The sequence below is a fragment of the Anastrepha ludens genome, chromosome 4 (genome assembly GCF_028408465.1).
Source record: "Anastrepha ludens isolate Willacy chromosome 4, idAnaLude1.1, whole genome shotgun sequence".
In the NCBI taxonomy this organism is placed as follows: domain Eukaryota; kingdom Metazoa; phylum Arthropoda; class Insecta; order Diptera; family Tephritidae; genus Anastrepha; species Anastrepha ludens.
In genome coordinates this window covers 88,808,914-88,835,620 of record NC_071500.1, presented here as the reverse complement: position 1 = coordinate 88,835,620, position 26,707 = coordinate 88,808,914, and the positions used below count along the sequence as shown (strand labels likewise).

The window sequence follows — 26,707 nt, the reverse complement described above, 5'->3', positions numbered from 1 at the left end:
TGTAATATATTTTATAATTAACTTTTTCATTTTTATTAATTTTTTTATTCCATTTTTTTTAATTTTTAATTGCCTTTTTTATTTTACTTTTTGATTTTTTAATTCTTAATTATCATATTTTTTGTTATTCTCACGTTGACAATAAAAGTCTTATTATTTTTTTTTTATTTTAAATTCTAATGTTTTTTTGTTTATTTTTATCTTGTTTTATTAATCACAAAATGTAGCACTAAGCATATACAGTGACTGTCAGTCCACCAAAACGAAGAAATGCGTAAAATAGCACCGGCAGAAAATATCAAACGAAGATTAAAGCGACTCACACCGACTGATCTAACTATAAGATTTACAGCGTAATCACAAAAAACAATAATAATAATAACAGATTCTTCTTACATTGGTAAAAGAACATAATAGACCCTAATTGTACAAAAATTACATATTGTGAACATATAACAGACTGTAATAAATAAAGGGGAGATATAAAAAAAAAAAAAAAATTTTTTTATAATATATTATTTCTCCTATTTTTTAAATTGCTTAATTAAAATTTATTTTGTTTTTATTATTTTCTCTTTTTTAATTTTTTATTTGAATTTTTTTTTACTATATTATTTAATTCTTTAATTTTTATTTTATTTAATTACAATTTTTTTTTATTTCTTATTTTTTTAATTTTTAATTGAATTTTTTTTCTTTATTAAACAAATATTTTTTTTATATTTTTTTTTTTGTTTTTAGATTAGCTTATTTTTTGTTATTCTCAATTTGACAGTACTATAAATTTTTATTAATTTTATAACTATTTTTGTTTTTTATTTTTTTAAATTTTTTTAATTGTTTAATTGAATTTTTTGATTTGTTTCTTTTTTATTGTTTAATTTTTAGTTTTCGTATTTTCTGCTATTCTCAAGTTTTTTTACTGAATTTTTAATTTTTTAAATTGCTTTATTGAAATTTATTTAGTTTGTTTTTAATTTTTTAAATTTTGAACCTTTTTTTAATTTTTTTAATATTCTTATTTTTTGTTATTCTCAAGTTGACAGTATTATTTATGTTTTAATTTTTTTGTTTTTTAATTTAACATTTTATTATTATATTTTTATTTTTTTCTAATTTATTTTTGAATTATTGAATAGATTCTTCTTTCTTTTTTCTTTTTGATTTTTGAATTTTTTGTTAATATATTATTTCTTAATTTGTTGTTTTTTTTTATAATTTTAGCTTTTTTTATTTTTATCGCCTTTTTATTAAATTTTTTTTAATTTTCTTATTTTTTTAATTGCTTAATTAAAATGTATTTAGTTTTTATATCTTTTTAATTTCTGTTTTTTTTTTTTAATTTTGTTATTATTTTTTAATGCTGTTAAATTTTTTTTAATTTTTAGTTTTCTTATTATTTCTAATTTTTTATTATTTTTTTTTAGTGCTTCACATCATCGCCAGCAACCTGCATTTTTCCAACTTGCAGTAAAGGAATTACGTATGCAGAAGATAACCACTTGAGAATATGTCAAGCGGCTTTGTTCAACAACCCTAACCATCAAAAATGTCAAAACACCACCCATCCCTGTCTGTCGTTCTCACTCAACCATGCCCTCTCTTTTATTCACTTTGGCCTGTCAAAGCGCATGCCGCGGCATGCATCAAAAAGGATTTTCGCGCGCTTTGGCATGCATACAACGGCCGTTGCACGTACTTACAAGGATGCGTGGCAGTTGCATTCATGGCTGGCTTTGTGCGCAACCATTTTTCCCTAACAACGACAAACAACTGCAATGCAACTTCACTGCTAAGCACCTGCTGCATGCAACATGCCAAATGCGCTTTCCTATTGCAATTGCAACCAAAGTAATGCATTTTTGTGTTGCACTGCACACTCGCCTATGCTGGTATGCCGTATGTCTTTACATATTCTGTGGTGCTTTCATCGTTTGCATTTTATAATAAGTCGCGCACTAAATGTGCACGGATCCCTTTGATATTTCACATACGTAAGTATGTGTGGATGCGTATGTGTGTGGGCGAGTACTTGCAAGGCTTTCTTCGCATTGCCGCCGCGTTCCGCTCGAAATATTACTTTGCCGCTAAAGTTAAGCTTTCTTTCATTCACATATCTTCACTTCGCTTTGCTTACTTTCCTTCTGACTTTCTTCAACTCATTCCTGTGCGTACTCTTTTATTTGTTTACACGGGAAGCTGTTGCGTGCATTCCGCTGCACTCGTTTCTCCAGATCTGAATACATATTTGCATTTATAAATGTAATCATTTTCATAAGTGTGCGTGTGTGTGTGTGTAGTTTTCCTAAAGCACTCTGCACCAAATCAGTTAAGAGTTGGTATTGCGCGCAGCACTCCAAAATGCGTTGAACTCAACTTTCTCTTTGGATTTTGCCGCGCTTTTCTGCTTTTCACAAAATTATAATTTTTTCTATTTTCTCTTTTTTATTGAAAAAAAAGGAAAGGTAGCAACTAGATGATCAAAGGTTACAAGGACTCGCATTTGGAGGCAGCTCCATAAATAAACTTATGACTCATACCTTTGCTGAATTTAGGAGGCGCATTGCCATGCGCTTGCTCCCCCAAATATGTTTCAAATCAATAGATGAGCTTCTTGACAGCAACGACAGCAGTGGATAAACGCAATGTTTTTCATTTTTTTTCGATATTTTTTAATGATATTTATTTATTTTTATTTATTTTTTATAAAATTTATATATTATTACTTATTCACAATGCTTTTCAAAATATTCCTGTTGGAGGTCAATACAAGTCTACATTCGCTTGAACCAATTTTCAAAACACTTTTACCACTCAGAAGTGTATACCTCCAGAAGGAGCTGTTTACAGGCTTCAATAGCTTCTTCAGGGATTGCAAAACCTATTATTTTATTTTTCATGTTCGGGACCGAAGAGAAATCATTAGGTGCCAAATCAGGACTGTTAGGCGGATAACCCATTAATTCAATCTTTTGAGTGCGAAAAAACTTTCTTGTGTGAGCCGATACGTAAGCGCTCGCATTGCCTTGGTAAAGGACGATTCATCTGCGGCGGTTGATTTCTCTTATTTCTCCGAAAGCTTCTGCCAAACAATTGGTTGTGCACCACTCCGAATTGATTTTCTTTTAATTTCCTCTAGTGCTACCGTGGCGACATGAATAGATTTTCCGAAAAAACAGGCGACCTACCATTTGCTTTAAGTTGTTACTTCCACAAACAATTTTGTTTGGATACAGCTCGTCTTGGAACATTTAGACTGTCGATTGCAGTTTCGTTTCCGACTCATAAACTTAGATCGAAGATTTGTCACCTGTTATGATGCTCCTTGAGCCATCGTGGCCAAATTTATTGACAATGTTTTTATATCAATCGACACGAGTACTTTTTTGGGCAATTATTAAATTATGAAATTATAAATCTTCTTGGCAACCAAATGTTCATGCAGTATTGAATGTATCCTGGTACCACTAATGCCCAAAAGTTCCTCTATCTAACGATATGTCACATGACGATCTTGTTTTATCAGTCGAAGCATCGATTGTTTCTGGTACAACATCCATTTTTGGACCGTCTTCACGAAATCATCCTACAAGTATTTACGCTCATTGTACCAGCGTTTCATATTGACTAAGTGTGGTGCTTCAACGTCAGAAGCAGAAGTGAGTTGAACAACTCCTGTCTCGATAATCCTCGTCGAAAATAACAAATAATCGCATGAAAATCATCACAAGTTAATTCCATCTTTTAGGCGAGGTGAATTTTTTCACTGACTGAAAAAAGAGCAACAAAAAGAGTTGAAATTTTTCACAAAAGAACTGCCCAACACATTATATACATACATTATATAAATTGTAAGGGTCGCATAAACTTTTTTGCTCCCCTCCATTATAATCTGTTGCCCAATCAAGTGGTTTCTTATATCAATTCATCAAAAGAATGTGTAAAAGGGTGCAAATGTTAACTCCCTCTAAAATAAAATCAGACGTTAATTTTCAAATCACCCAAATACGTATGTTTATTTCATAGCCCTATCTATTATAATCCATTGCAGGAACCTTGCAATAGAATGCAATAATAAAGCGGAGGTCCCAACTAATCCGTTCTGGTAGTAGGAACGTCGAATATGAGACTCGTTCGATAAAATCATGGAAATCGTGGAGTCGGACCGACATTTGAGCACTTTTTTAATTGCCAAAGATAAGCCAGAAAATTGCTTGCGACCAGACTGGTTTCACGAAAAAGCTCGATATTTGGAGACCACGCCAGTTGATGCAAAATAATCTTTTGAATCGAATTGACTTATGTATGCCTCTTTTTGATGCAACATAATGAAGGCCACCCATTTTTGAAACGAATGATAACAGCTGTTGGAAAAGTGGTTACAAACGACAACTAAAGTTTGAGTAGACAAATCGGGATGACCCGGGCCAAACTTTTGATAACCCCGTATTAACAGGCAAGAAGGTTTTGCTGTGCGTTAGATGAAGGGAATCATCGTCCTGAAATTGTTCACAGTGAGCCAGAAACCCAATTCCTACCGCATCGACCCGTTAGAGATATAAGGTAGAGTATTAATCAGAAACGGTCAGAAATGGCAAATAAGAAGAGTGATTACTAACATTTCCTATGGTTCCTGGGAAGAACTATGTGCCAAAGGAAGAGTGATACGAGTAGTTGTAGTGTTTTTTTCGAGGAGGTTTAAGTCAAAATGCCAGAAACATCCCAAAGGGGCCATCACACCAATGATATGCGACACACCTCGGCTAAATTCTACTCGGGTACTACAAAAGTATAACATCTGGGTAGAACCGTCTCCCATGAAGCATATGAAGGCTATACGCCGTCGATAGTCCCAATTACTCCTAATGTCTTCATATCGGGTTCTAAAGTAAAGGAGTCGTTGGAAAAGTTGAAAAGGGTGTTAGTGTTAGAGTGGAAAGCGATTCAAAGGCTTTATTGCGTTCACCTCTTTTTCAGTTTGTACTAACCTCAAAAAGACAGCTATTAAAATTTCATAATATTCTATTCATTAGTTCGAGAGTTATTGTGCTAAGAGTGGCCTACTTTTATTATTTTCAAAACAATGGATCAAAAAGAATTTCGTGCTTTAATTGTACACTGCTTCTTGATGCGCAAAAATACCGTTCAAGCGAAGCAATGACTTGAAAGTATTTTGGGTATTCCGCTCCATTAAAAACAACAACAAAATAAACTTTAACCGCGGTCGTAGATCCACCGATGATGCACAACACAGTGGACGGCCAAATGAGCCGGTAACACCAGAAGACAGTAAAAAAATCCATCAAATCATTTTGAATGACCGAAAAGTGAAGTTGCGTGCGTTAGCTGACATCGTAGAGATATCAAAAGAATTGTTGGCTTTATATTGCATGAGCATTTGACTATGCGAAAGCTCTGTTCAAAGTCGGTGTCGCGTTTGCTCAGTGTTGACCAAAAACAAGAACGTGTTGATGATTCTGAGCAGAGTTTGGCCATGTCTAATCGTAATGAACCGGAATGTTTGCATCGATATGTGACAATGGATATAAAATGAATTCATCACTTCACTTCGGAATCAAAACGATCGTCATCTGAGTGTATAGCAACTGGTGAACCTCGTCCAAAGCGTCCGAAAGCACAACAATCGGCTGCAAAGGTTATGATCTCGGAATTTTGAGATGTGAGTGGTGTAAAATTCATCGACTATCTTGAGAGGGAAATACCATCAACAGTAAATATTATTTAGCTTTATTAGAGCGCTTGAAGCCCAAAAATGCAAAGAAACGTCCGAATATGGCAAAGAAAAAGTTTTTATTTCATCAAAACAATGACAAAACTACATGAATTGAACTTTTAATCGCGCCCACATCCACGGAATTTGCCAAATTTGGCTCCCAGCGACTAGTGGCTGGTCGCAGACCTAAAAAATGCTCGACGGTGAGAAATGTCGCTCGAATGAAGAGGTTATCGCTGATACTGAGGCCGCTTTTGAGGCAAAAGATAAACCGTTCTACAGAGGTGGTATTTAAATGTTAGAGCGGCGTTGATTGCGTTGTTCTTGATAGAAATTGCATTGATGAATAAAGCTACGAGTAATTTTGAACAAAAAAACATTGTTTGAACCGTGACTGAGCTCATGTGTTATGTAATGCGACGGTGACAACGGATTTCTGTAAGACCAAGAATATCAACTTAGATAAATCCTTCGTCACAGCATTTCCTTCCAAAGAGAAATGGGATAATGGAATTATTATTTACGAATATGATATAAACATCTAAACAGATGGCTCAAAACTAGACAATAAAGCTGGTGGAGGGGTTTACTCCGATAAGCTCGGAGTTAGCCGATCATTTGCCGACCTGATCATTGCAGTGTATTTCAGGCGGAAGTCACTGCCATAAAAGAGGGACTTACGGTAATAAAAACGAGAGTAGTATCCACAAATGAAGTCTTTATATACTCGTACAGTCACGCGACAATAAAAGCGCTTGAATCTAAAACACACTCGTCAAAAACAGTCTTAGAATGAACTTCTAAATGACGTGTCTAAGCGCTACAAAGTGCACCTTATTTGGGTGCCAGGCCACCGGTACAACGTTCGACCTCCAAGTGGATAAGACGTTGATACCCATGCCTATAGCCTTTTGTAAATTACTTATAGACAGGGAAATCATCAAAAAGGAAAATCAAGCTGGCAAAACCTCACAAGAAGAGAACTGAGCAGACAGACATGACCGAAATGGAACAGCGGTCGATCGAAAATCTTGTTAAGAATTAACAGAGAAGCTATAAGAAAAATAATAGGGGTATTAACTGGTCATTGTCTGATAGGCAACCACGCTAGAAGGTTAGGACTCCCGTACTTCGATTTCTGTAGAAACTGTATAAATACAGAAGAAGAGGAAACAGTCAGACAGGTTTTATGTGAGTATGAAAGCTTTGCAACAAGGAGGCTCCGCACTCTTGTCATGGCATTTTTAATTGGTGTAGCAGACAAAGCGCATCTAAAACTAACGAAGCTTTGCTACCGAATGGTTTGAAAAGGAACCCATAGGGTAAGGATAAGTTCCCATGGTATCCCAATGGACATATGAAAGGTCTAAGTGTGTCATTGCGACAGTCATCCCACCTACCTACCTACCTAGGTAATGCGACAGATAGCTTAACATTCACTCATCCCTAACAGGTTTGTTTGCTCATTGTGGCACATAAGGCGCAATCTCTTCACTTCATCTTACTACGTTTCTCAACCAAGCGAAAGAGAGTCGGGATAAGCTTAGCGGGCACTAAAAAATAATATTTTTCGTAGCCTAACCGGAACTAAGTAAGTCAAAAAATATCACTCATATTTATTTCAAAATATCCACCTCACTCGCCAACCAAAAACTGATTACGTTCACATATTTTTTCACTCGTTAAAATAATTGTTTTCATCTCAATATTCTTTCTTTTCCCAGCAAACATCGCTACAAAATGAACTGAGTTGCTACCGGCTGCATTATTTCGTTCAGCTGGTAATTTTCAGCATATGCCAGCATAATTTTAATTAAAGAGAAAATCTGTGTTTCACCAATTAAACTTCAATGAGGCCAATATACGGCGCTCATTGTTTTTAAGTACTGTGTAAGTTCTTTTATAGCCCACATGATGATTTTTGGCGGGCATAAAACCGGAAAAACAGAAAAGAACCCATGGCAAAGAATGCGAAAGGAAGTCAATAACAGCGGAAAGAAAAGAAAAATCGAACAGGGGGAGTAGGTTGAGCGCAAGATCAAAGCAAGTGCAGTGCAATTAATAGACTCAACTAGCTGGATTTGCATACACAAGGATAACAAAAACAAAAGGAAGAATAATAATGAAAACTGCATAAAGCAAGAGGTGCAGTGCCAAAGGGGCACAAAGCAGAGAAGAGTGTAATGGAAAAGAGGGTGCATTAAAGTAGAAAAGTGTAAGAGTGAAGAGTGAAGAGTGAAGAGAAATAACAACGCATGCAGGGCAAAGAATAAAATGAGATAAAAAGAAAAAAATGAAGTCAGGAAAAAAAAACAAAATGAATGAAATAAAAAGAAAAAACGCCTATCAATGTAGCAGGTGGGCAAGCCAAATCGGGTAGTAGTTTATACCTACACGCAATTGTCTCTTGAAGCGCAGGCATGTAGGCGCGTAAGTGCAGCACCGACAACGGCAAGGATACTTTGAAGAAACCAACAACATGAGCGCGCATGAAGGACATATAAAGGCATGGATGAATGAGACTATAAAGCGAAAAAAGGCCGACGATGGCAGTCAAAGACAAAGGCGCAAGAGCCATGCACTGGCAAGTGAAAGTGGTGGGAGACAGCGAGTGAAAGCTAAGTGAAAATCAACTGCAGTCAAAAAGTGCTAAGCACCCAGGCTACGCAAACGTGCGGGCATACGCAGTGGAAATGCAGGCAATGCACCGCAATGCAGTTGTGGACGATTTTAGTGCTGCGGTAAGACGACCCCAGTAGTGAGCGCAATGCAACTTGCTTACCCACCCAATCGCTGTATGCACAATCAACATGAAACTGTACTTGAAGTCAACGGCTGTGGCAGCTGTTGCTACAAAGAAGAAGGGACGTAAGCTGCGTTTGAGTGCATTTCATACTTTCAAGTGTATCTATTAGTTCGAAAAAAGAAGGGAAGAAATAAAAAAGTACAATAATTAGCACAAAAATATGGCTACTAGTGTTTATGGAAAAGAAATAAAAAAAAGAAAATAAATAAAAAAAAACATGAAAAAAATTAAAAAATATGTAAAAAAAAGAAATTAAAAAATAAAAAAAAGTAATAAAAAAATAAATGTAAAAAAAAATTAATAAAAATAAATTAAAAAAATTAAAGAAAATAAATCCATTGTTGTTGCATATTGCGTAGGCATTGCACTATAAAGTTGCACAGAATAAAAGTATGTTGTAAGCTGCAAAATGGGAAAGCAAGCACAAACACGTAAAGGGACAATGGCTTTTTCACATTTGCCTACATATTTGCTCACCCACTTTTTCGAAAACTTTTTCGCCTACTTTGACTACCGGCGTGTAATTGTGAAGTTCTTTTGTGTACTCGTTTGTGATTTGTCATCAATGTGTTTCATCTACAAATAAATCCTTTGATTTGTGCTTTTAGAGTGTCCTTGCTTTATTTTTTTATTTTTATTTTTGTATTTTTTGTTTGTGTAAGGGAACTAATGACTCTTGTTATTGGGCCAAACAACCACAGTTGAACCATATGGAAGATGAACGCAAACTTTTGATGTACAGTTACGTGTGAGTGGCTGGCAAAGGGGAATGACAAAGTTGTTGCCGCAAGTGCCGGTGGTATAAAATTGGAGATTATTTTAATTAATCAGTTACAAAACACGAATGTGTGTGCACACAAAGAAGTTGAGATAGATGAGAATGTGAAATTTTTAGCGAAAGAGACCTTAAAATAATAACATTTAAAATAATCACAAATTTACTTACTTAGCTGCCAACCATAACCGATGGCCGGTCTCGACCACTACCAAAACGTTGCGCCAATCGCCTCTGCATTGCGCGCGTCGACGCCAGTTAGAAATACCAAGCGCGGTTAGGTCGACGTCGACTTGGTCCTTTCAACGTAGATGAGGACGTCCGCGCGAGTTCCATCAGTACATTTCGAAAATAGCCACCTTCTTTGCCTGGAGCGTTATTGTCCATTCGCATAACGTGGCTTAACCAGTGCAGTCACTGAATTTTAACGAGCTTCACTACCTTGATGTGGACGTACAGTTCGTGCAGCTCGTGGTTCCAACTTATTTGATATCCATCATTCATGCAAATTGGACCACAGATCTTGCGTAGAAGTTTTCTCTCGAAGGCTTCTAATAACCGCCCATCGGTGCTCGTCAATATCCAGAACTCAGCACCAGAATGTGAGACCGAGAGTACGAGTGATTGATAGAGCGTTTTTTCGAGATGGCTCTGCTTTTCAATTGCAGTTATTTTTTTTGTTCTTTTTTTTGGTTTCCTTGTTCACTCTCTCGGTATACTCCCTCGACAGCACTTGTCTTGCATTGGTTTCATTAATCTATTTAATTTCTAACAGGGTAGGTGATTAGTCTGCCGTTAAGTAACGAATAGCTTTTCTTCGCTGGATCTTTTGGCTGACATTTTTGTCGGTGTTAATGCTGGACCCTAGGCAGTAAAGTCCTTAAATACGCCGAACTTGTAATTGTCAATCGCAACCTGCTATCCAATGCGGGTAGACTTTCTGGGTGTTGACACAAGGCACTTTGCCTTACCATCTTTTACCCCAAGATCCACTCGACGGGATTCTTTTTCAAGCCTGGAGATATTTGCACTAACTGCCCACTGACTAATGCCTACAATCTCGATAACATCAACGAGCAGCATGACACGTTTTTGGAAAATAGTGTTGGAGATGTCAATGTTGGAGGCGCGAATAATTTTCTCCATAAAGAATCGCCCAGTCATAGCACTGCTTCGTTTCAAATGGTTCAGAAAGATCTCTCTACGCTGGTGGCATTTGTTAAGGTCATACTGCAAAGTCGGACGAAATATGGTGACATGCAGGTAGTCCCTTAGGTCTTCTCCAGGATTTGGCGTAATGTGAATATCTGATCGATGGTTAGGTTAGGTTAGGGAGATTCGATTTATCAGTGAGGAAGAAGCCAGAGTAAGGTCAAGCACCTCTTTTCTGGCTGCGGTAATAAAAGTGGGGTCCTTACCCCTGTTACATATAAACAAGCCCTCGATTAAAATATAATCAAAAAGTGACTCACCTCGTGCATTGATGTTAGAACTTCCCCAGCAGGTGTGATGGGAGTTCGCGTCAGTGCCTATGATAACGCCGATTTTCCTGCGTTTTGCTTCAGCCAGGGTTTCCCTTAGCAGCGCCGGAGGTGATTCCACCTCGTCATCATGTGCCATATATACGGACATCAGCCACAGCTTTCCAGCCGGGCCCTCCAGACTCACCGTCACAATGTCTTCATTGCTGAAATTATGCAAAATAAATGCGTTAAGTTCCCTCCTGATGAGTATACAGGATCTTGGTTTACCTGTCCTGCTATACGCCACCAGTTTGTAGCTTTTCGTCCTGAGCCCAGAAATGCCGTTGCTGCTCAGCCACGGCTCCTGAATCAGGACTATATCAGCTTCATCTTGCTCAAGGTGGATAAGTAGGTTGGCGGACGCCGCCTTAGAGTGCTGAAGATTTATCTGAAGAATATTCATCCTCCAGGATCCTCTCCATCACCTCCAGGACGGCGTCCTCGCTCTCCGAGGCCAGAAGCCTCTCCTCCTCCGCCCTGTCGAAGAACGACCCGAGGCTTATGACGGACCCCGGTAAAGAGCGGACGTCATCAGCATTGTCACCCTCCGACGTGACGGAATCTACCTCCATGTCCACAGGAGCTTCCTCTACTGTGGGCCTTGCTTCTCCCAGCACTTCCGGATGTGCGGGGGCATCTCCTCTGGCATCGGTTTGGTATACCTTAAGGACTACCTTCTCGAAGCCATAGTTGATGACCCCCTTTGCTTCAGCAAGAGGACTGAGAGACTCTGCATTCAGCAGAATCAGCGCTTGCCGGTAGGATCCCTCAGTCTTCTCCACCTAAACCACCCTCCAGTTGTGCGTGGGAAGTTTAATGTTACACTAGCGGAGGATTTCCTCCATCTCGTTCGAAGCAGAGGGTTCGGAGGGGAGCCAGACACGTGCTCGCGGACGCACAGGTAGATCCCTTCTGCCCACTACCTTCAGCTTGGCTCCCTCCCATACCTCTCCCACCAAGGCTACTACCGCCCTATACATCGAGGCTGACCTTTCGTCATCGCAGACGATTTTCTTGTAGGAACCGTAGTGCCATCCGGCACTTTCACAGCTTGGAGGTGGTCCAGGGTTTTCCCTCACCACCTTCATGAATACGGCAGAGACGGCGAACGCTACCCTCTTCCACTCCTCCGTAGAGATAGCGCCGTCTTCTCTACCGCTGTCCATCACCCCGAGAATGATGGAGCCCGCCTGCTTAGCGACTTCGCTAAACGATTTTGGTGGGCCACCACCAATCTTGGGTCTCTTCTCTAGGGAGACATCCTCCTCCTGGGAGCGTTGCCTTTTTACTCCCGAGCCCAGGTGTAGCGCACTCGCTTCCATTCCCTTTCCGCTGCCCTCCTCTGCTCCTCTGACCACCTTCCTGGCCCATTCGAGCGTCTGAGAATGCTTCTCAGATAACTGAGGGTCATTCTGGTCACCGTAGCGCTCCAGAATCCGGGTAGCCATACGAAGGTCAGAGAAGGACCGCTTACTCTGGCCAGGCTGCCGTTTAGGCTTAACGGAGGGTCCTCGAAGAGATACCCCCGAAGTCCCCGGAAAGCTAAGTGAAAGTCCTTTGCTGGTGCTGGCTACCCCAACCAGCGCCACTGCTCTAGGAGTCGCAGACGGTTCCGTCTGTGATCCGCTACCTATCAAAAGTGGGTTCCCACCTTTAACCCCCGGATTTATGGAGAAAGTCGGTTCCGACTTTCCCCCGGTGTCCCCCTACACGTCGATTCCGACGCCTTACCCCCCCTAGAGACTATCCCCCGGGGCGTATGTTTTTTGGCAGGTGATTTTCCTCCTCCAGTCCTGAGAGAGGTGGTTTTGTGGTTCGATTCCGAACTCCCGCTACCCCCTGAAGCTTTCTGCAGGGTTTTTGTATTGTTATTGTTTGTTGTTGTTGTGTTTTTGTTATTGTTATTGTTCATTGTTGTTGTTGTTGGGTCCCCACTCGAAGCCGCTATCCAAACCCGTAGTGTGTAGTCGTCCTTAAATGGTCCCATGGTTGTCTGTGCCGTAGCAGGGAGGCCATGCGAGGGTTGACGCATGCGTTCAGAGCCAGACCGGACACAAAGACGGGAGTCGTCTCGCCTACACCGCCAACCCAATGGCTACGGATTTGGAACGTACTCCGAGGTCTGCCAGGGTTTTAACGGGACGGGGGCAGCCACGTCATTAGCCCATCAGCCATTTCTGCTGAGTTTCACCTCAGCATACTCAGGTGACAGAATGCCGCGACTACCAGCACAGGGGTCAGAAAAGTCGAAAAGTAGTGTGAAAAAAGAATTTGTCCAAATCCGAAAAAGCGAGGTGGGGTCGTCATCGTTCAGGAGGCCGTTGAGGCCGCAGATCATTTAGCGCTACCCAGGGTGCACCACGCGGAGGCGATCTGCCCTACACCCCAACTACACTGACAAGCCCAATCAGTTTGTTGACGAGGGGTTTCAGCCTTTCACAAAGTACGCTTGGTCCTATACCTGGTATGTGATACTGAGGAGGCTTGTTCCATTGTTGGTTGGTTCTTGTGGATTGGACGGATAACGCTAAGATGCCAGTCACTGGTCATGCTTTCATGCGACCATATTTTGCCTATGAGTATCTTCATTTTCTTTTAGCTTCGGTCTTGTAGGGCTCTGCCGAGAGAACATCCGCACCAGCAGCTTTGTTACTCTTAAGTCGGGTAATATTTCTCAAGAACTCGTCATAGTCGGGTGGTGGAGCATCGACCCCGTCATCAGAAACTGCACTACTTGGATCAACTTCTCCATTAATGAGGGTGTTCACTTCACTTATTTTAGTAGTAGAAGTGACTTCTCCATATCATCAGCAGACTCTGGACGTCCGTTACCAGGACTCCATTTTGGTATCTGCAGAAAGAGGGCCCGGTAATCTCAAACTAATGCAAACAGCTATGAGGGTCAAAATCGCAGTGATCAAAACAATAGTAGCACGACGAATTACCAAGTTGTAACTATTTTTGATGTCCTTTTTTTTGAATTTTTATGTAATTTTTTATCAAAGTTAGTGGCTTCCATGCAGCAACAATTATAAAGGTGATGTCAGATGTCTAATTTTCACCCAATGTCAGCCATCTTCGGCTGCTTAATACTGGTTGTTCAATAAGTTGCGCGATTGGATAACTTATGTATGTGAAGTTTCAATTCAATCTGTCAATTTATTCTTAGTTTACAAGCCATTTAGCATCGTCGGGTCACAGTAGTTTCTGCAATGGAAAAAATCGAAAAATGGAGTTTTTATTTTTTGATAGCTTAAAGCAAAGAAAATATATGAGTGAATTTTGAAAGTGTATAAGGACTTTTCGCCATCAATTATAACAGTAGAAATATGGGATGCTGAACCTAAAAAAATTCTTGCGTGGAAAGTTTTATCCACCAAATGATGAGGTGATAACAGTTGTGGAAGCAGGGATGGAATTCATAAATTGGAATCTCGTTGGATTAGATGTTCAGGGAGACTATACTGAATAATAGAGTGCATATAAAACCAAAAGATGATGTTCCTCTTGTTGAACCGCAAAACTTTCTGAACAATCTAGTAAATCCGTGACGTCCTCTGGGAATAGCTACTTTTTATTTCAGAGCAAATTCTAAAGAAAAAGGACTCAAAAGCATAGAAATGAAAAATTTTGCTAAATACAATACTGTTTTTGTTGTTGCTTGTCTGTTTGTATATTGCAGTTGTCTAGCTCACAAGCTTCAAATATGTTGCCAGTTGCCAAAATTATAAATCTTCCGATAGGGTGATTATTTTTGCGCCATCTTGCATTATATTTTATCTGTCCCCTGCTACTCTTCGCTTTGCTTTAGCAGCTTTTTCTCTAATGTACGAGTATTCATATTATATGATCTTTGCCAGCCACAAATATTCTTATGTGCATTGACATAAGAGTAGCATAGTTTTAGGCTGCAATTGATATGCTCAAGTTCGTTGTATCGTACAAAGATTGTCTAATTTTATCGCATGCGATAAATGAAGCGAAGTAGAAACCTATGAAAGTTCCACAATTTTTTTTTGTACTTAGTCTTGTTTATAAATTTTGTGACAAATTTTACAATGCATACATCGATAACAAATTCGCAGAAAAAAAGTTCGGTTATTCTGTGCTTTTTTTTGTATGCAGTGTCCACTCATAAATTATATTCAGTTTCGTGGCAAATTTTGCTTGTTACCAACGGAGTTGGGAGCTAAGGAAAATCGCATTGCAGTGATTGCATTACCTAAGGGTGGTAAAAGTCAATTGAGATTTACGAATTGCTGAAAAAACTTAATATTTCGAGAATGTTTGTTTACCGCGCGATCAATCGTTTTTCCCAAACGGCTGAAGTGACAGACAGAAAAAGAAGTAGTGGTCCTCACCAGTGCATCCATAAAAGCCGTTCGAGAAAGAATTCGCAAAAATCTTCTTAGAAAGCAGACAATCATGTCCAAATAAATGTATCGATCACATCCATGTAAAGACTAATTAGAGATGATCTCCACATGAAAGCCTTCTGTCGCTCAACTAAGTTGACCAGTTCACAACACGCTAGAAGAAAATTAGGCAAGAAAATTTACAGATGTAAGCAGCTTCTTCGGTGGCACGCAGCCAATGACCATGAAAATATTCTTTTCACAGATAAGAAAATTTCCACTGTTGAAGAAGTTTTCAATAGGCAAATCGACAAAATCTATGCTGAAACTTCTAAAGACGCAAACAATGTTGTTCCAAGAGTTCCAGCCTCCGTAGTGGTTTGATGGGGAGTGTCTTGTAAAGGTGTTACATTTCTTCATTTCTGCGAAAAAGAAAGTTAAGTTTACCAGGAGGATGTCTTAGAAGGCGGTAGCAGTTGAGCATTAGACATATCTTCAATGGGGAGCCTTCAAGAGCACAGCAATATTTCTGGACGTTGAACAGACATTCGACCGAGTCTTGAGGGATGGACTTACGTATAGAAACAAAGCACTACTGGCACTAAACACCCAAAAGTTTCGAAAACCACATCTTTTTGAAAGAAAATTCGCTGCTATATCCAATGACTACGCTTCTATAGCCGGAGTACCGCAGGACAGATAATTTCATATGTCGATTCGCTAAAATATTGTAATAACAATCCCGGGCAAACACCTTCCAACAATGTCTGATCTTCAACAAAGAGCTCTCAACAGACTATCACTTTGGTGCAAAGGTCAAGAACTAGAAGTAAATCCAAAAAAAACGGAACTGATACTGTTCAGCAGGAAACATAAAACACCTGCTCTTAAATAAATATGTTTAGGGGGAAAACCCCTTAAAGTAACAGAAAGCGCTAAATATCTAGGACTCGTACTGGATAGGAAGCTAAATTGGGGCTCACAGTCGCAGATAGATTACGCAAAGCTACAATGGCGTTATACTCCTGCGGAAGGCTCATTGGGAAAAATTTGTGTTTGAAACCCAGAATGATGCACTGGTTGTGCACAGCAGTAATTAGACCTATTCTCTACTACGGAATTGCAATATGGTGGAATGCCCTTGAGAAGGTCGTGAACATTAAAAGAGTTGACAGGGTCCAAAGACTTGCATTTGCTCTTATAACCGGTGCAATGTCAACTACACCATCGAAAGCACTGAATGCGATATTAAACTTTCTTCCGGTAGACCTGCAGGTAAGGTACATTGCGCACAGTGCGGCAATAAGGTTGATGCACTGAGCTGGATGGCACGTTCGGGCTTCCACGATAGGTGGACTACATAGTCCCGCCTATACTTGCCATTATAACGTTCTCGACCCTCTTACCCCCGAGGGAATTGGGTGTGGGAACAGGACTTGGTAAGACAGAGCGAGTTTATCCATGTGTTCACAGATGACTCAAAGCTCGAGGGATTTCCTTCCGAGCATCTTGGGATTTCCTTCAGTTTTCGGCTTTCCGACTACTGTAATGTATTTCAGGCTGACCTGATGCCAATAATGAAAGCCGTGACACTGGTACTGTGTGATGCGATGCCTGGAGATAATATCTAAATTTTCATTGATAGCCAGGCGGCGATAAAATCCCCTACATAACAGTCGACAACCTCCTGCAGAGTCGATGAGCTACCGAAAATCGGGACCAAATTGACTGATGAGTACATAGACAATGATATATGTAGGTATACCCTTGTAAATATGTAAACTACTTATCCTCGAAGAAATTGTAAGAGTAGTAAATGAAATATGGCGTACTGAAGCAACGAAGCACTTGCGGAATCGCCCGACAGCTGTGGCCGACTCTCAATGCTAAACGCACGGAACTTCTACTAAGAAAAAATTAGCCAAGTCTTAACACACTGACTTCAGTGCCTAATTGGTAGGCACGCCCAGAGAATGGGTGTGCAAACATATGACTTCTGCAGAAGTTGTCTAGACGAGGGAGAGGCAGAGACGATCCCGCACCTTCTCTGTCATTGTCCTGCGCTATCCGAACGTAAATTCGCCATTTTGGGTGTCTACCCAAGAAGATCTTGGCTCTGTCGGAATTAAGGATCTTACAAAATGTTTGAAAAGTACACACTGGCTTTAGGGCAAGGTCCCTACGCGGCATCCCAATGGGCCATGAACCTGTGTGTGTCTCACAATGGACAACCACTTCAACCTAACCTACCACAGGGCAGTGTTCTTGGCCTCGCTCGTAGGATATTCATTGGGCGTGAATTATTTATTCGAAGAGTCTTTTTAAATTTTAGGAACTCTCATATGCGTGCCACGTTTCATACGTTCACACAACGTCTTCAAATCTTTGATCGCATCTTTCCAGGATTTTTATTGGAACTCTCAACTCACCAAGGATATACATATGCATCTCCCGTTATTTTATTGCTGAAAATTCAATTTTTTGCCATGAATGTTAAGAAATCAAACTTGAATGCAATTACATTTGAGAAAAAAAATTAAACGAATAGTTGATTGATGGAATTACTTGACTCTGAACTGTTTGCGCCATTCCCGCTGAGCACCCTCGAAAAAGCACTGCTGCTGTTTACTCAATTAAGCGGCTGAGCTGAGCAAACCCCATCACCATCACTGAGACATACACACAAACACACACACAATCATTATAGGTATTGAAGATGTGTGAGTTGGCTTTGGACTTGTGTGAAATTATTATTAAGTGTTGACAATTCAATAAACTTTGTCAACACCGGAAAACTAAAAAAAGCGAACTTAAATGAACCAACAAATAGACCGATTAACAAACAAACTGACTGATGCACGGGCTGGCACTAACCCCGCCCATGCGGAGATTCATACACAACTCAACACTTCACTCAACGGTTGAGTGATGGAGGCGATTGAATAGTGAAACAGCGTCGTAATTGAGTGTTGTTGTCGCCCACTCAAAGCAATTAGTCACACGCGGATGAGAAAAGCAATGCCAGCAGTGATGTGCCGCTAGAAAGGAAAATTGTGCGGGAAAAAACTCTCGTTTATTATTATTACAACAGCTGCTAAGTGAGGGGCGAACATTTGGCTTGGACGCCACATAAATCCAATAAAATATAACTGCGGTGAAAATGCAAGAAAAGCTTAAGTCGATTTACATAAATATTTGGTTAAAAACGAAACGCTGATTTGCTTATTAAAGAGTACAAAGAGGGAAATTGCTTTGTGGGATTTTTGAGGAAGTTATATTCTATTTGAAAGAAAAATTTTGATACAAGTTTTTGAAGTGAAACTTCTTAGGCGTCGATGGACGAGCGAGAATGGAGAGTAAAATTTCAAGGCCATGCAACGTTTTGGGTATTTTCGTTCCGCGAGAGAGAAAAAAGATGTAACGCAGAGGAAAAGAAGAGAGAGAGCTATATCTTATATATATCTTAGATACACTTTAGGCTCTTTTTCCTGAGTTTTTCCTTGTCGTTGCTAATTTCTAGAGAGAAATAACACTGTCTACTTTTTGGCGCTTGTTTGTTGGTGCAAACATGTAGGCAATATATTTTTGGTGCCTACTTTTGGCGTTATATTTCCTTGGTGCCTACTGTTTGGGGTGTTTTTTGGTTCCAATTTTTTTGGTGTTTACTTTTTGGCGCTTATCTCCGTTTGCTGGCTAGTGCTTGTGCGTACTATAAAGTGCTATCCATTCCGGCGTCGGATTTATTGGTATTGCCGTTGCTGCGGTCCTGGAATCACTGCGTTTGTGCGGGTGATAAACACTCGGAATAGTGCGCGTTTTTGCCACGGTTTGTGTCCGGTGTTTACCTACACCGGTCGACCCTTCTCCGTATTTTGTAAATTTTGTCTATTTGTATTCTCTGCAAATGTTGTGAATTTATTTAGATATATATTCTTTCTCTTTCTCTCTCTCTCATTCTCTCTCTGGTACCTCCCTCTTTCTTTGTCTGCCTTGAAAGTTTCACTTCTGTTATGTGTACTACGCTACAACCACTTTTTTAACCCATTTCCATTTTCACTGCCTGGTTTCAATGCCCATTGGCTTTTGTCTGCTTCCATCAAGGAGCTGTTCGGATACGGAGGATGATTCTACTGCATCGGTTCACGAATGTTTGCAACTTCCGCATCTCTGATACAGACGCCAACAGCAACGAATTTAATATACAAATTAAAAATTCTTAGTTTCGTGCGCGTTGCGAGCTGTTTGAAAAACCAGATCTTTTTGAGGCGTGCAAAGGCTGCCTTGGCTTTTTTGGTGCTGGCATCAATATCGTTTTTTTTACTCTGCCGTCCTGTGTGATTTGGCTTCTGAGATAGGTGAAACTGTTAACGTTTTCAATAGGTTCTCTTTAAATTGTGAATCCGTTTTGGCGCAAGCTGTTAATTTCCATGAATTTAGTTTTCCCGACATTGATTCGCTGTCCTACATATTTGGCTTGGAAGCTTAAGACCCGTAACCGAATTGAAGCCAGACAGCGGGTAACAGGTTGACGGGTGGTGACAAATTTGGTCAGTTAATTGCAAGGAGACGGTTTTCAGCTGACCTTTTATGGTTACAATAGAATTTATTTTGTAGCGAAATCTTTTCATTTGCTATTATTTGCGAAGTAACTCGTTGAAGCTCATTGGTGTAGAAAACAACTTCTTTCTAAATTTTTGATATTTTTCGGGCTTTTTTGTACAAATCGAATATTATTTGCTTCTTATTTGCCTGGTGCTGCTTGTGAACAACCAAATTATCACCAAGTAATCAGAAAACTGAAAAAATGTTTTTTTATTTTATTTTTTTTTTAATTTTTTTTTTATTTTTTTTTATTCCACTTCGGCACATAGAACGTCAACAACAAAATTTAGTTCTTATTCTTTTAACCACTGTTATCTCTTTTATAAAAGACGAAAAAAAGTAGTTAAACTTTTCTCCTATGGAATGAAGTTTATGCGATGGAAATCGACAGATTATTATTGTAGAGAAATTGCAATCGACATGAATTAATAAAAATGCAGTTTGCCCTTTAAAACTCATCTTCAGCAAAACAAGAAAATCACACATATGCCTTTATTTCTATTCCTTCACAGAATTTTTTGATGAATCCCATAACAAAAACAAAAATGTGTCCATTTGTTGGCAACTGCGGGTTACAGTATGCGCTTTTGAAAGCGTGAAAAGCATTTGACTTTTGACACACTTGGAAATATCCAAGTCTTTAATTGAGCGCACAAACTTAAAATATGCATTTGAATTGGGGCGGCGCTGTGGGGCATACAAGAAAGAATATTTCGAAGACCTCGCTTAGAGCGTTGATGACTTCATTAAGCGGGCATCGCGGTCAATGTTGACAATAATGAGAAGCTTAAACGAATTGATGTTGAGTTGAGAAGTTGCGTTGCTTGTGATTTGGCGATCCGTCATGGCCTTGTATGCAATGGGATTAAATGCAGCAAAGTGCGGCCAACGGAAGTGTCTTAAAGTGTTCAAGCACAAAAAAGACAAGCGAGACAGCTGCAAAAGTAATTTCTTTTAATGAAAAAAAAAACTATAAGAAACAACACTTAAAATAAAACATTTTACATGCGCTCCACACGTTTAATCAACAGCAATAAAAATAGCGAAGTTCTTTTCCCGAAACGCTGATTGGTTGTGTGACATTTGTGACAACCCCTTGACGGCTCTTTGTTGATTAATATTTTTTTGTCGGAGGCGACACTCAATAAGCACGAAAATGAGTTGGCTGCATACTTTTGGGTACTTAAAGAAATTACAAAGTTCAAGAATTTCAGTGCCATTGACTGGGGGCGGAATGAAACCCATTGAGGATGAGAGTACTAGGATCATATACAGGTGGCGTAAAATTGGTCACCCTATCGTAAGATTTATAATTTTTGCAAATAGCGTCGTATGTCAATCACATTTGACACTTGTGAAAAAGACAGCTGCAGCATACAAACAGACAAGCAGAGAAGTGCATTAAGGTCAAAATAAAGATTTCCATTACTCAAAATCATTTTTTTATTTAGTAAAAAAAATATATAATAATTTTTTTATTTAGTAAATTAAAATAAATAAAATTTATCAATTTTTATTACAAAAAAAAAATGAATATGATAAAATTATAATTTACAAAAAAAAATTTTATAAAAAAAAGTATTATAAAAAAATTACAATATATTATATATTATTTTTAAAAAAAATTTTATAAAAGAAAATTATAAAAAAAAAATATATAAATTTATAATATAATAGCATACTTTTTTTATTAAACTTTTTTTTTTATTTTATTTTAAATTAAAAAAAAAAATGAATGTTTATAAAAAAAGTTATAATTTTTTAAAAAATTCTTTCTAAAAAATATATTATTATTGTTTTTTATTATATTATAAAAATCATAATTCTTTTAATAAAAAAATATAAATGTCTTACAAGCATTTTTTTTATAAAAAATTTGTAAAAAAATTAAAATTATAAAGAAATTATGATGATAAAAAATTATAATTTTTAAAAAAATTTTTTACACAAAAAAAAATAATTATAAAAAAATTATAAAATTTTATATTCCCAGTTGAAATTTCTTCTACAACTTGAAAAAAATTATAAATTATGCCCTAATTTAAGTGCTTTTCGAAAAAGTGAAAAAAAGATATCTCAAAGAAGTACTTTCATAGCTTCCAAAGTTTCACGAGTAATATTTCTGTAGAATATTTAAATCCTTTAGGTTAGGTTGAACTGGTTAACTTGTGGTCACACATACATTGTTTCGCCCCATACCGATACCATTTAAGCCCCTTTGAAATAAATAAATAATTGGCGCGTACACTTCTGTTAGGTGTTTGACCGAACTCCTCCTCCTATTTGTGGTGTGATGTTGTTAAACAAATGGAGGGAAGCCGACTCCGAACGGCTGATATTTTTATGAGGAGCTTTTTCATGGCAGAAATACACTCGGAGGTTTACCATTGCCTGCCGAGGGGCGACCGCTATTAGAAACATGTTTTTATTAATTTTGCTTTCACCGAGATTCGAACCAACGACCTCTCTGTGAATTCCGAACAGTAATCACGCACCAACCCATTCGGCTACGGCGGCCGCCGTCGTTGGTTCGAATCTCGGTGAAAGCAAAATTAATAAAAACATTTTTCTAATAGCGGTCGCCCCTCGGCAGGCAATGGCAAGCCTCCGAGTGTATTTCTGCAATGAAAAAGCTCCTCATTTAAACTCCTTTAGCTTCATTAAAATATGACCTTCTTGCCTCCTCTTTTGGGAAGTCTTAAAAACAATGCATATGCAAGGCCGCTGGAGGTTTAAAATATTTCACAAAATTATTTCTCGTAAAATTTCAACAGGGGTTTCCTAAAAAAAAATCTGCATAAAAGGAACATAAAAGTCTGCAGACACTAAAATAGCAAATATTTGATAAAATTATAAACGACTATATTAGAGTTTCCCTTTTGATGTTCAAATCAAAGATTAAAAACCAAAAAGTTTTTGTTCTAAATTTCGAGTTTGTCAATGAGCTCAAGTCAGGTTTATTTCTTAGGCCCCACCATGGTACGTCAAAAATTCGAATATTCATAAAAATCTTCAAAGTCTGGGAGTCTGAAGCCCTCATTTGCTCAGCTACCCAGGGATAATATCACTAAAGTCACTAATTCGAAAAGGCGAAGATGATAAGACAAGCTGGAGTACACCTACATTTGCGAGGAAACTCTAAGAATGTAATTATCCCGCGCTGGTACACAGATGGATAGAAGACACCAGAAGGCATAGGCGCTGGTGCCAATGAGTAGTTTCTGTGTCGATGGGTAGTTTTACAAGCATCTTCCAAGCGGAGGTGTATGCTATCTGTCTATGTGCAGAGATCAACTTAGACAGGAATCTCCGGAATGAGCGAATTGTCATTCTCAGAGACAATCAGACGGTGTCTCTAGTAAGGCTCTGCCATATTGTGAGGTTAAGTCCTCACTGATTCTTCAGTATATTGAGAAACTGAATTTGTTAAGAAAGAACAATCGCATTCGGCTAATTTGGGTCCCAGGATTCTTTATGTGGGTCCCAGGTCATAGGGGTATAACTGGGAACAAAGTAGTGGACACATTGGCAAGAGAGGCTGCGACCGGCATATTATTAATAGTGGGCGAGTCCTGCTGTACTATGGGACAACACACCAATAAGGAGAAGCTCAGGAGTGAAGAACTAAGACTATGGGAGGTTAGCAAAACTCATACCCTCCCTACGGATAAAATGAAAATGGTTAGCCAATTTGCTTGTCTAAAACGATACCCTCGGTGGCCTAAGGCCCATTGTGAAACCTGCATTTGATTTCCATCCCCTAACTATGTTGCTTAAGTCACTTAGACCTTTTTAAGAAGGTAACTTGTCATTTCAGTGAGACATTTTGCAAGTTTGTCAGGTCTTCAAAAAAAAAATAATAATTGGCAAGATATTGGGCACGGCTTCTTTGAAGTGCAGCACATTCACAGAGGAGTTGTTCTACCGACTCACTTTCTTCTTCATCTCCACCACTCCAGCGCAAGTCATTGTGAGGTACATCCATTTTACTGGCTAAGGTGCCAATAGTGCAGTGATCGGTTACAACACTTTGAGGACGCTGGCATTTGATCTGTTAAATCCAAGCAGACATTTTGTTCTTTTAAGATTTAGTTTTGGCCAGAGTGCTTTGGATACCCTGCAGTTAGAAGTCAAAGACCATCTTCTATTGGTTTCCGCGATTACGCTCAAGTCAATCGCAGTGTATAGTCCATTCAGAGGAATGCTAATGCCCTCTACCACTCGCTGAAGATCCAGTTCAGAGCCTTTCCTTGCACACTCATCAGATCTTTCATTTCCCTCCACTCCAGAGTGTCCGGGAACTCAACAAAGAGTGGTGTTGTATTGTTGGATGAGCGAGAGCGACTTCCTCATTCTTTAACATATTTCGAATTGATGTGCGCTGAGGCCAGTGCCTTGATCGCTGCTTGAATATCTACAAAAATGGTAAGGTTTGGTGGAGGTAAGCCTATTAGTCTTACCGTCTTCGCTGCTTTTTCTATAGTGTAGATCTCTGCTTGGAAGACGCTACACCCGTCTGGGACTCTAGTCTGAAGGAACAATTTAAGGATTATTTTTCCGAGTACACTCCCAATCCAGTGCCATTGTCCATCCTTGAGCCGTCAGTAAAATACGGGTGATATGGCTCTGGTCTTCCAATCCTTTGTATCAGGTATTCTTATTTTATAGGCTTTTTTCAGATATAACTTGGGAATCAGATAGTCTGTTTTCGATGTGTCTTGCAAGTATTCCACAAAGAATACTCACCGGCATTTTCAGAGCTCATTGGAAATTGTGCAGGCATCTGCACAGGATTGGGATGTGGCCCGCTGACTCTTGTCGTTTCTACGACTAATCTCCGGAGACTCCAATGCATTTTCTTCTTGAATGCAGCGGTATAGCGCGGAGGAGGTTGAGACATCTCGACCAATTGCATCCAGAAGAAAGGCACATAGGCTCAGCTCAACCCAGCTCTATCTTGAGTTTAATAAAAGAACTGGGTTTAGATGAATTACTGTGATACAGTAGAGAGCACAAAAAGCCATGAAGTCGAAGTGCAAACCACGCAGCAAATCTATTATATCTCTCAAGATCTTCAAATATGACGAAATCAAAAAATAGCAGAGAAAAATATCTTAAAAAACCCAAACCCATCCTTTTGCTACTGCTCTCGTGCCACAATCGGCATATCAGGTCTAAAACGAAGATGTGGCTCTATGTTAGATGGAGATGTCCAGATTCCAAAAAGCCTACTCAATGGACTAATAAGCGAGTTAATTGGATTAAGATTTGAAAACTTATTGTTAGACGTAAGTTCCTTCGTAAGCAAATCCATGTTTTTCCAAAAATTAAGATCAACTGTTACGCCTTTTGCATTGAAAAGATGAAAAAATTGTTGTTTATAAAGTAATTTTATTCTTCAATCCCACAAAGAAATTTGAAGTCATTATTTCACGAATTTATACTGCGGTTCTTGAAGAAGTCAAGTGCCGCTATAAAAACCGCCACAGGCCGTCAAATAAAGTGGCAACAAGCAAGCGGGCGGTCAAGCGGACCCCAGACCAACAGGCTGGCGTTAAGGCTGCCTTGGAGATTTCTGCAAATAGCTGCGCCCACTAAATTCACCAAAGTTTTCTACACGTCAACTGAATCCATAAAATTGCATTCACACTTTGCGGCTTCTACCGCCTGCAGTGCATTAATGGCCAAAGAAAAACAGATATTTGACTCATCTAATCTACTTCCACATACACACGAGACTAATACAAACGTACTATATTTCACACTCGCTTAGTATCGAGCGCTCAGCACTATTTACATTCGCGCTCAATTGCCATTGATAAAAGTGATCAGCGAAAGGCGAGTGTGTGCGTTGCCAATGTCTTCGTTTCACACTTTCGCTACCGCATGGCTCATAATTGTTCCAGCCTTGGACCAGCAGCTGAGTGCGTCACACGTTTACCGATCTTCTGTCCTACTGCGTGCCCATTTCGAGATGTTTTCCAGCACTTCGTACGCAGATTTTCGAAATGCTTTTTACAGCTACGGCAACACTCGGTTTGCCTCCATGGCGCACCATTTAGCGCCAGGAGTCTGCGCCATTTTTTGAAATTTATGTGCACCAAAACTTCAAAACAAGGCAATCGCATCGAAAATTGTATAGAAAACACATTTTCGCACTGCAGGTGACCGACTTAGCTAAGTGGCATCAAGTAATCGCCGCCAATGCAGGCAGCGGTGCTGGCCATAAAGTACTCAAATCTATAGGCATTTTTCTGTATTTTTAATGTGCCTATGCTTTGTTTGGAAATCTGTAAGTTTTCATTTCAAATTGCTATATCACTGCCATTAGAGTTCTGAGATTCCTAAGAAAGGAGAAGTGAAAATGAAATATTAATTTTTGGATTTGTTTTTTCTTTTTTTGAAATTACGCAAAATTTCTGAATCATTTCAGTAACTTGATTTTTAATGCAGAGTGTGGAAAAATTGTTATATGTAGATTAATATTCAAAAATGATTTTGTTTATGTTAAAATATTTAAATCAGATGCAACTATCTGAGGCAGCATATAAAGTACGTATACATTGGAAATTTTATTGTATGGAAGTTTAGCATAAAAAGGCAAGCTTTAACTGACCAAAAATACCCTCGATTTTTGGCACTTTTTATTTATTTTTTGTTGGCGACTAGGCATTTATTTCCACACAAAAAAAATCGAGTATGTACCTGTGCCTCGTGTGGAGGAGTAGGCATGACAACTCAGCGAAGAAAATATCAAAAACCAACAACAAATTTTACCCAAGAACTTCAGTTTCCAGCGGAAAACAGTACAGCAACATCAAAATAAGCTCCTGATAAGAAAAAGTATCCACCCTTTATCAGAAACTTAGTTGGAGAAAAACGGAACATCCGGAACGAAAACGCTGGCAGCAA

General features: G+C 38.9%; 1 protein-coding gene across 1 annotated transcript; it reads right to left on the bottom strand.

Moving 5' to 3' along the window:
• Positions 1–2,159: 2,159 nt before the first annotated feature.
• Positions 2,160–23,780, bottom strand: LOC128861906 (uncharacterized). The gene is made up of 3 exons (XM_054100284.1): positions 23,729–23,780; positions 10,788–11,252; positions 2,160–2,236 (listed from the first exon to the last, which is right to left on the bottom strand). The coding sequence occupies exons 1-3, from the start codon at positions 23,778–23,780 to the stop codon at positions 2,160–2,162; spliced, it is 594 nt and encodes a 197-aa protein (XP_053956259.1).
• Positions 23,781–26,707: the final 2,927 nt, after the last annotated feature.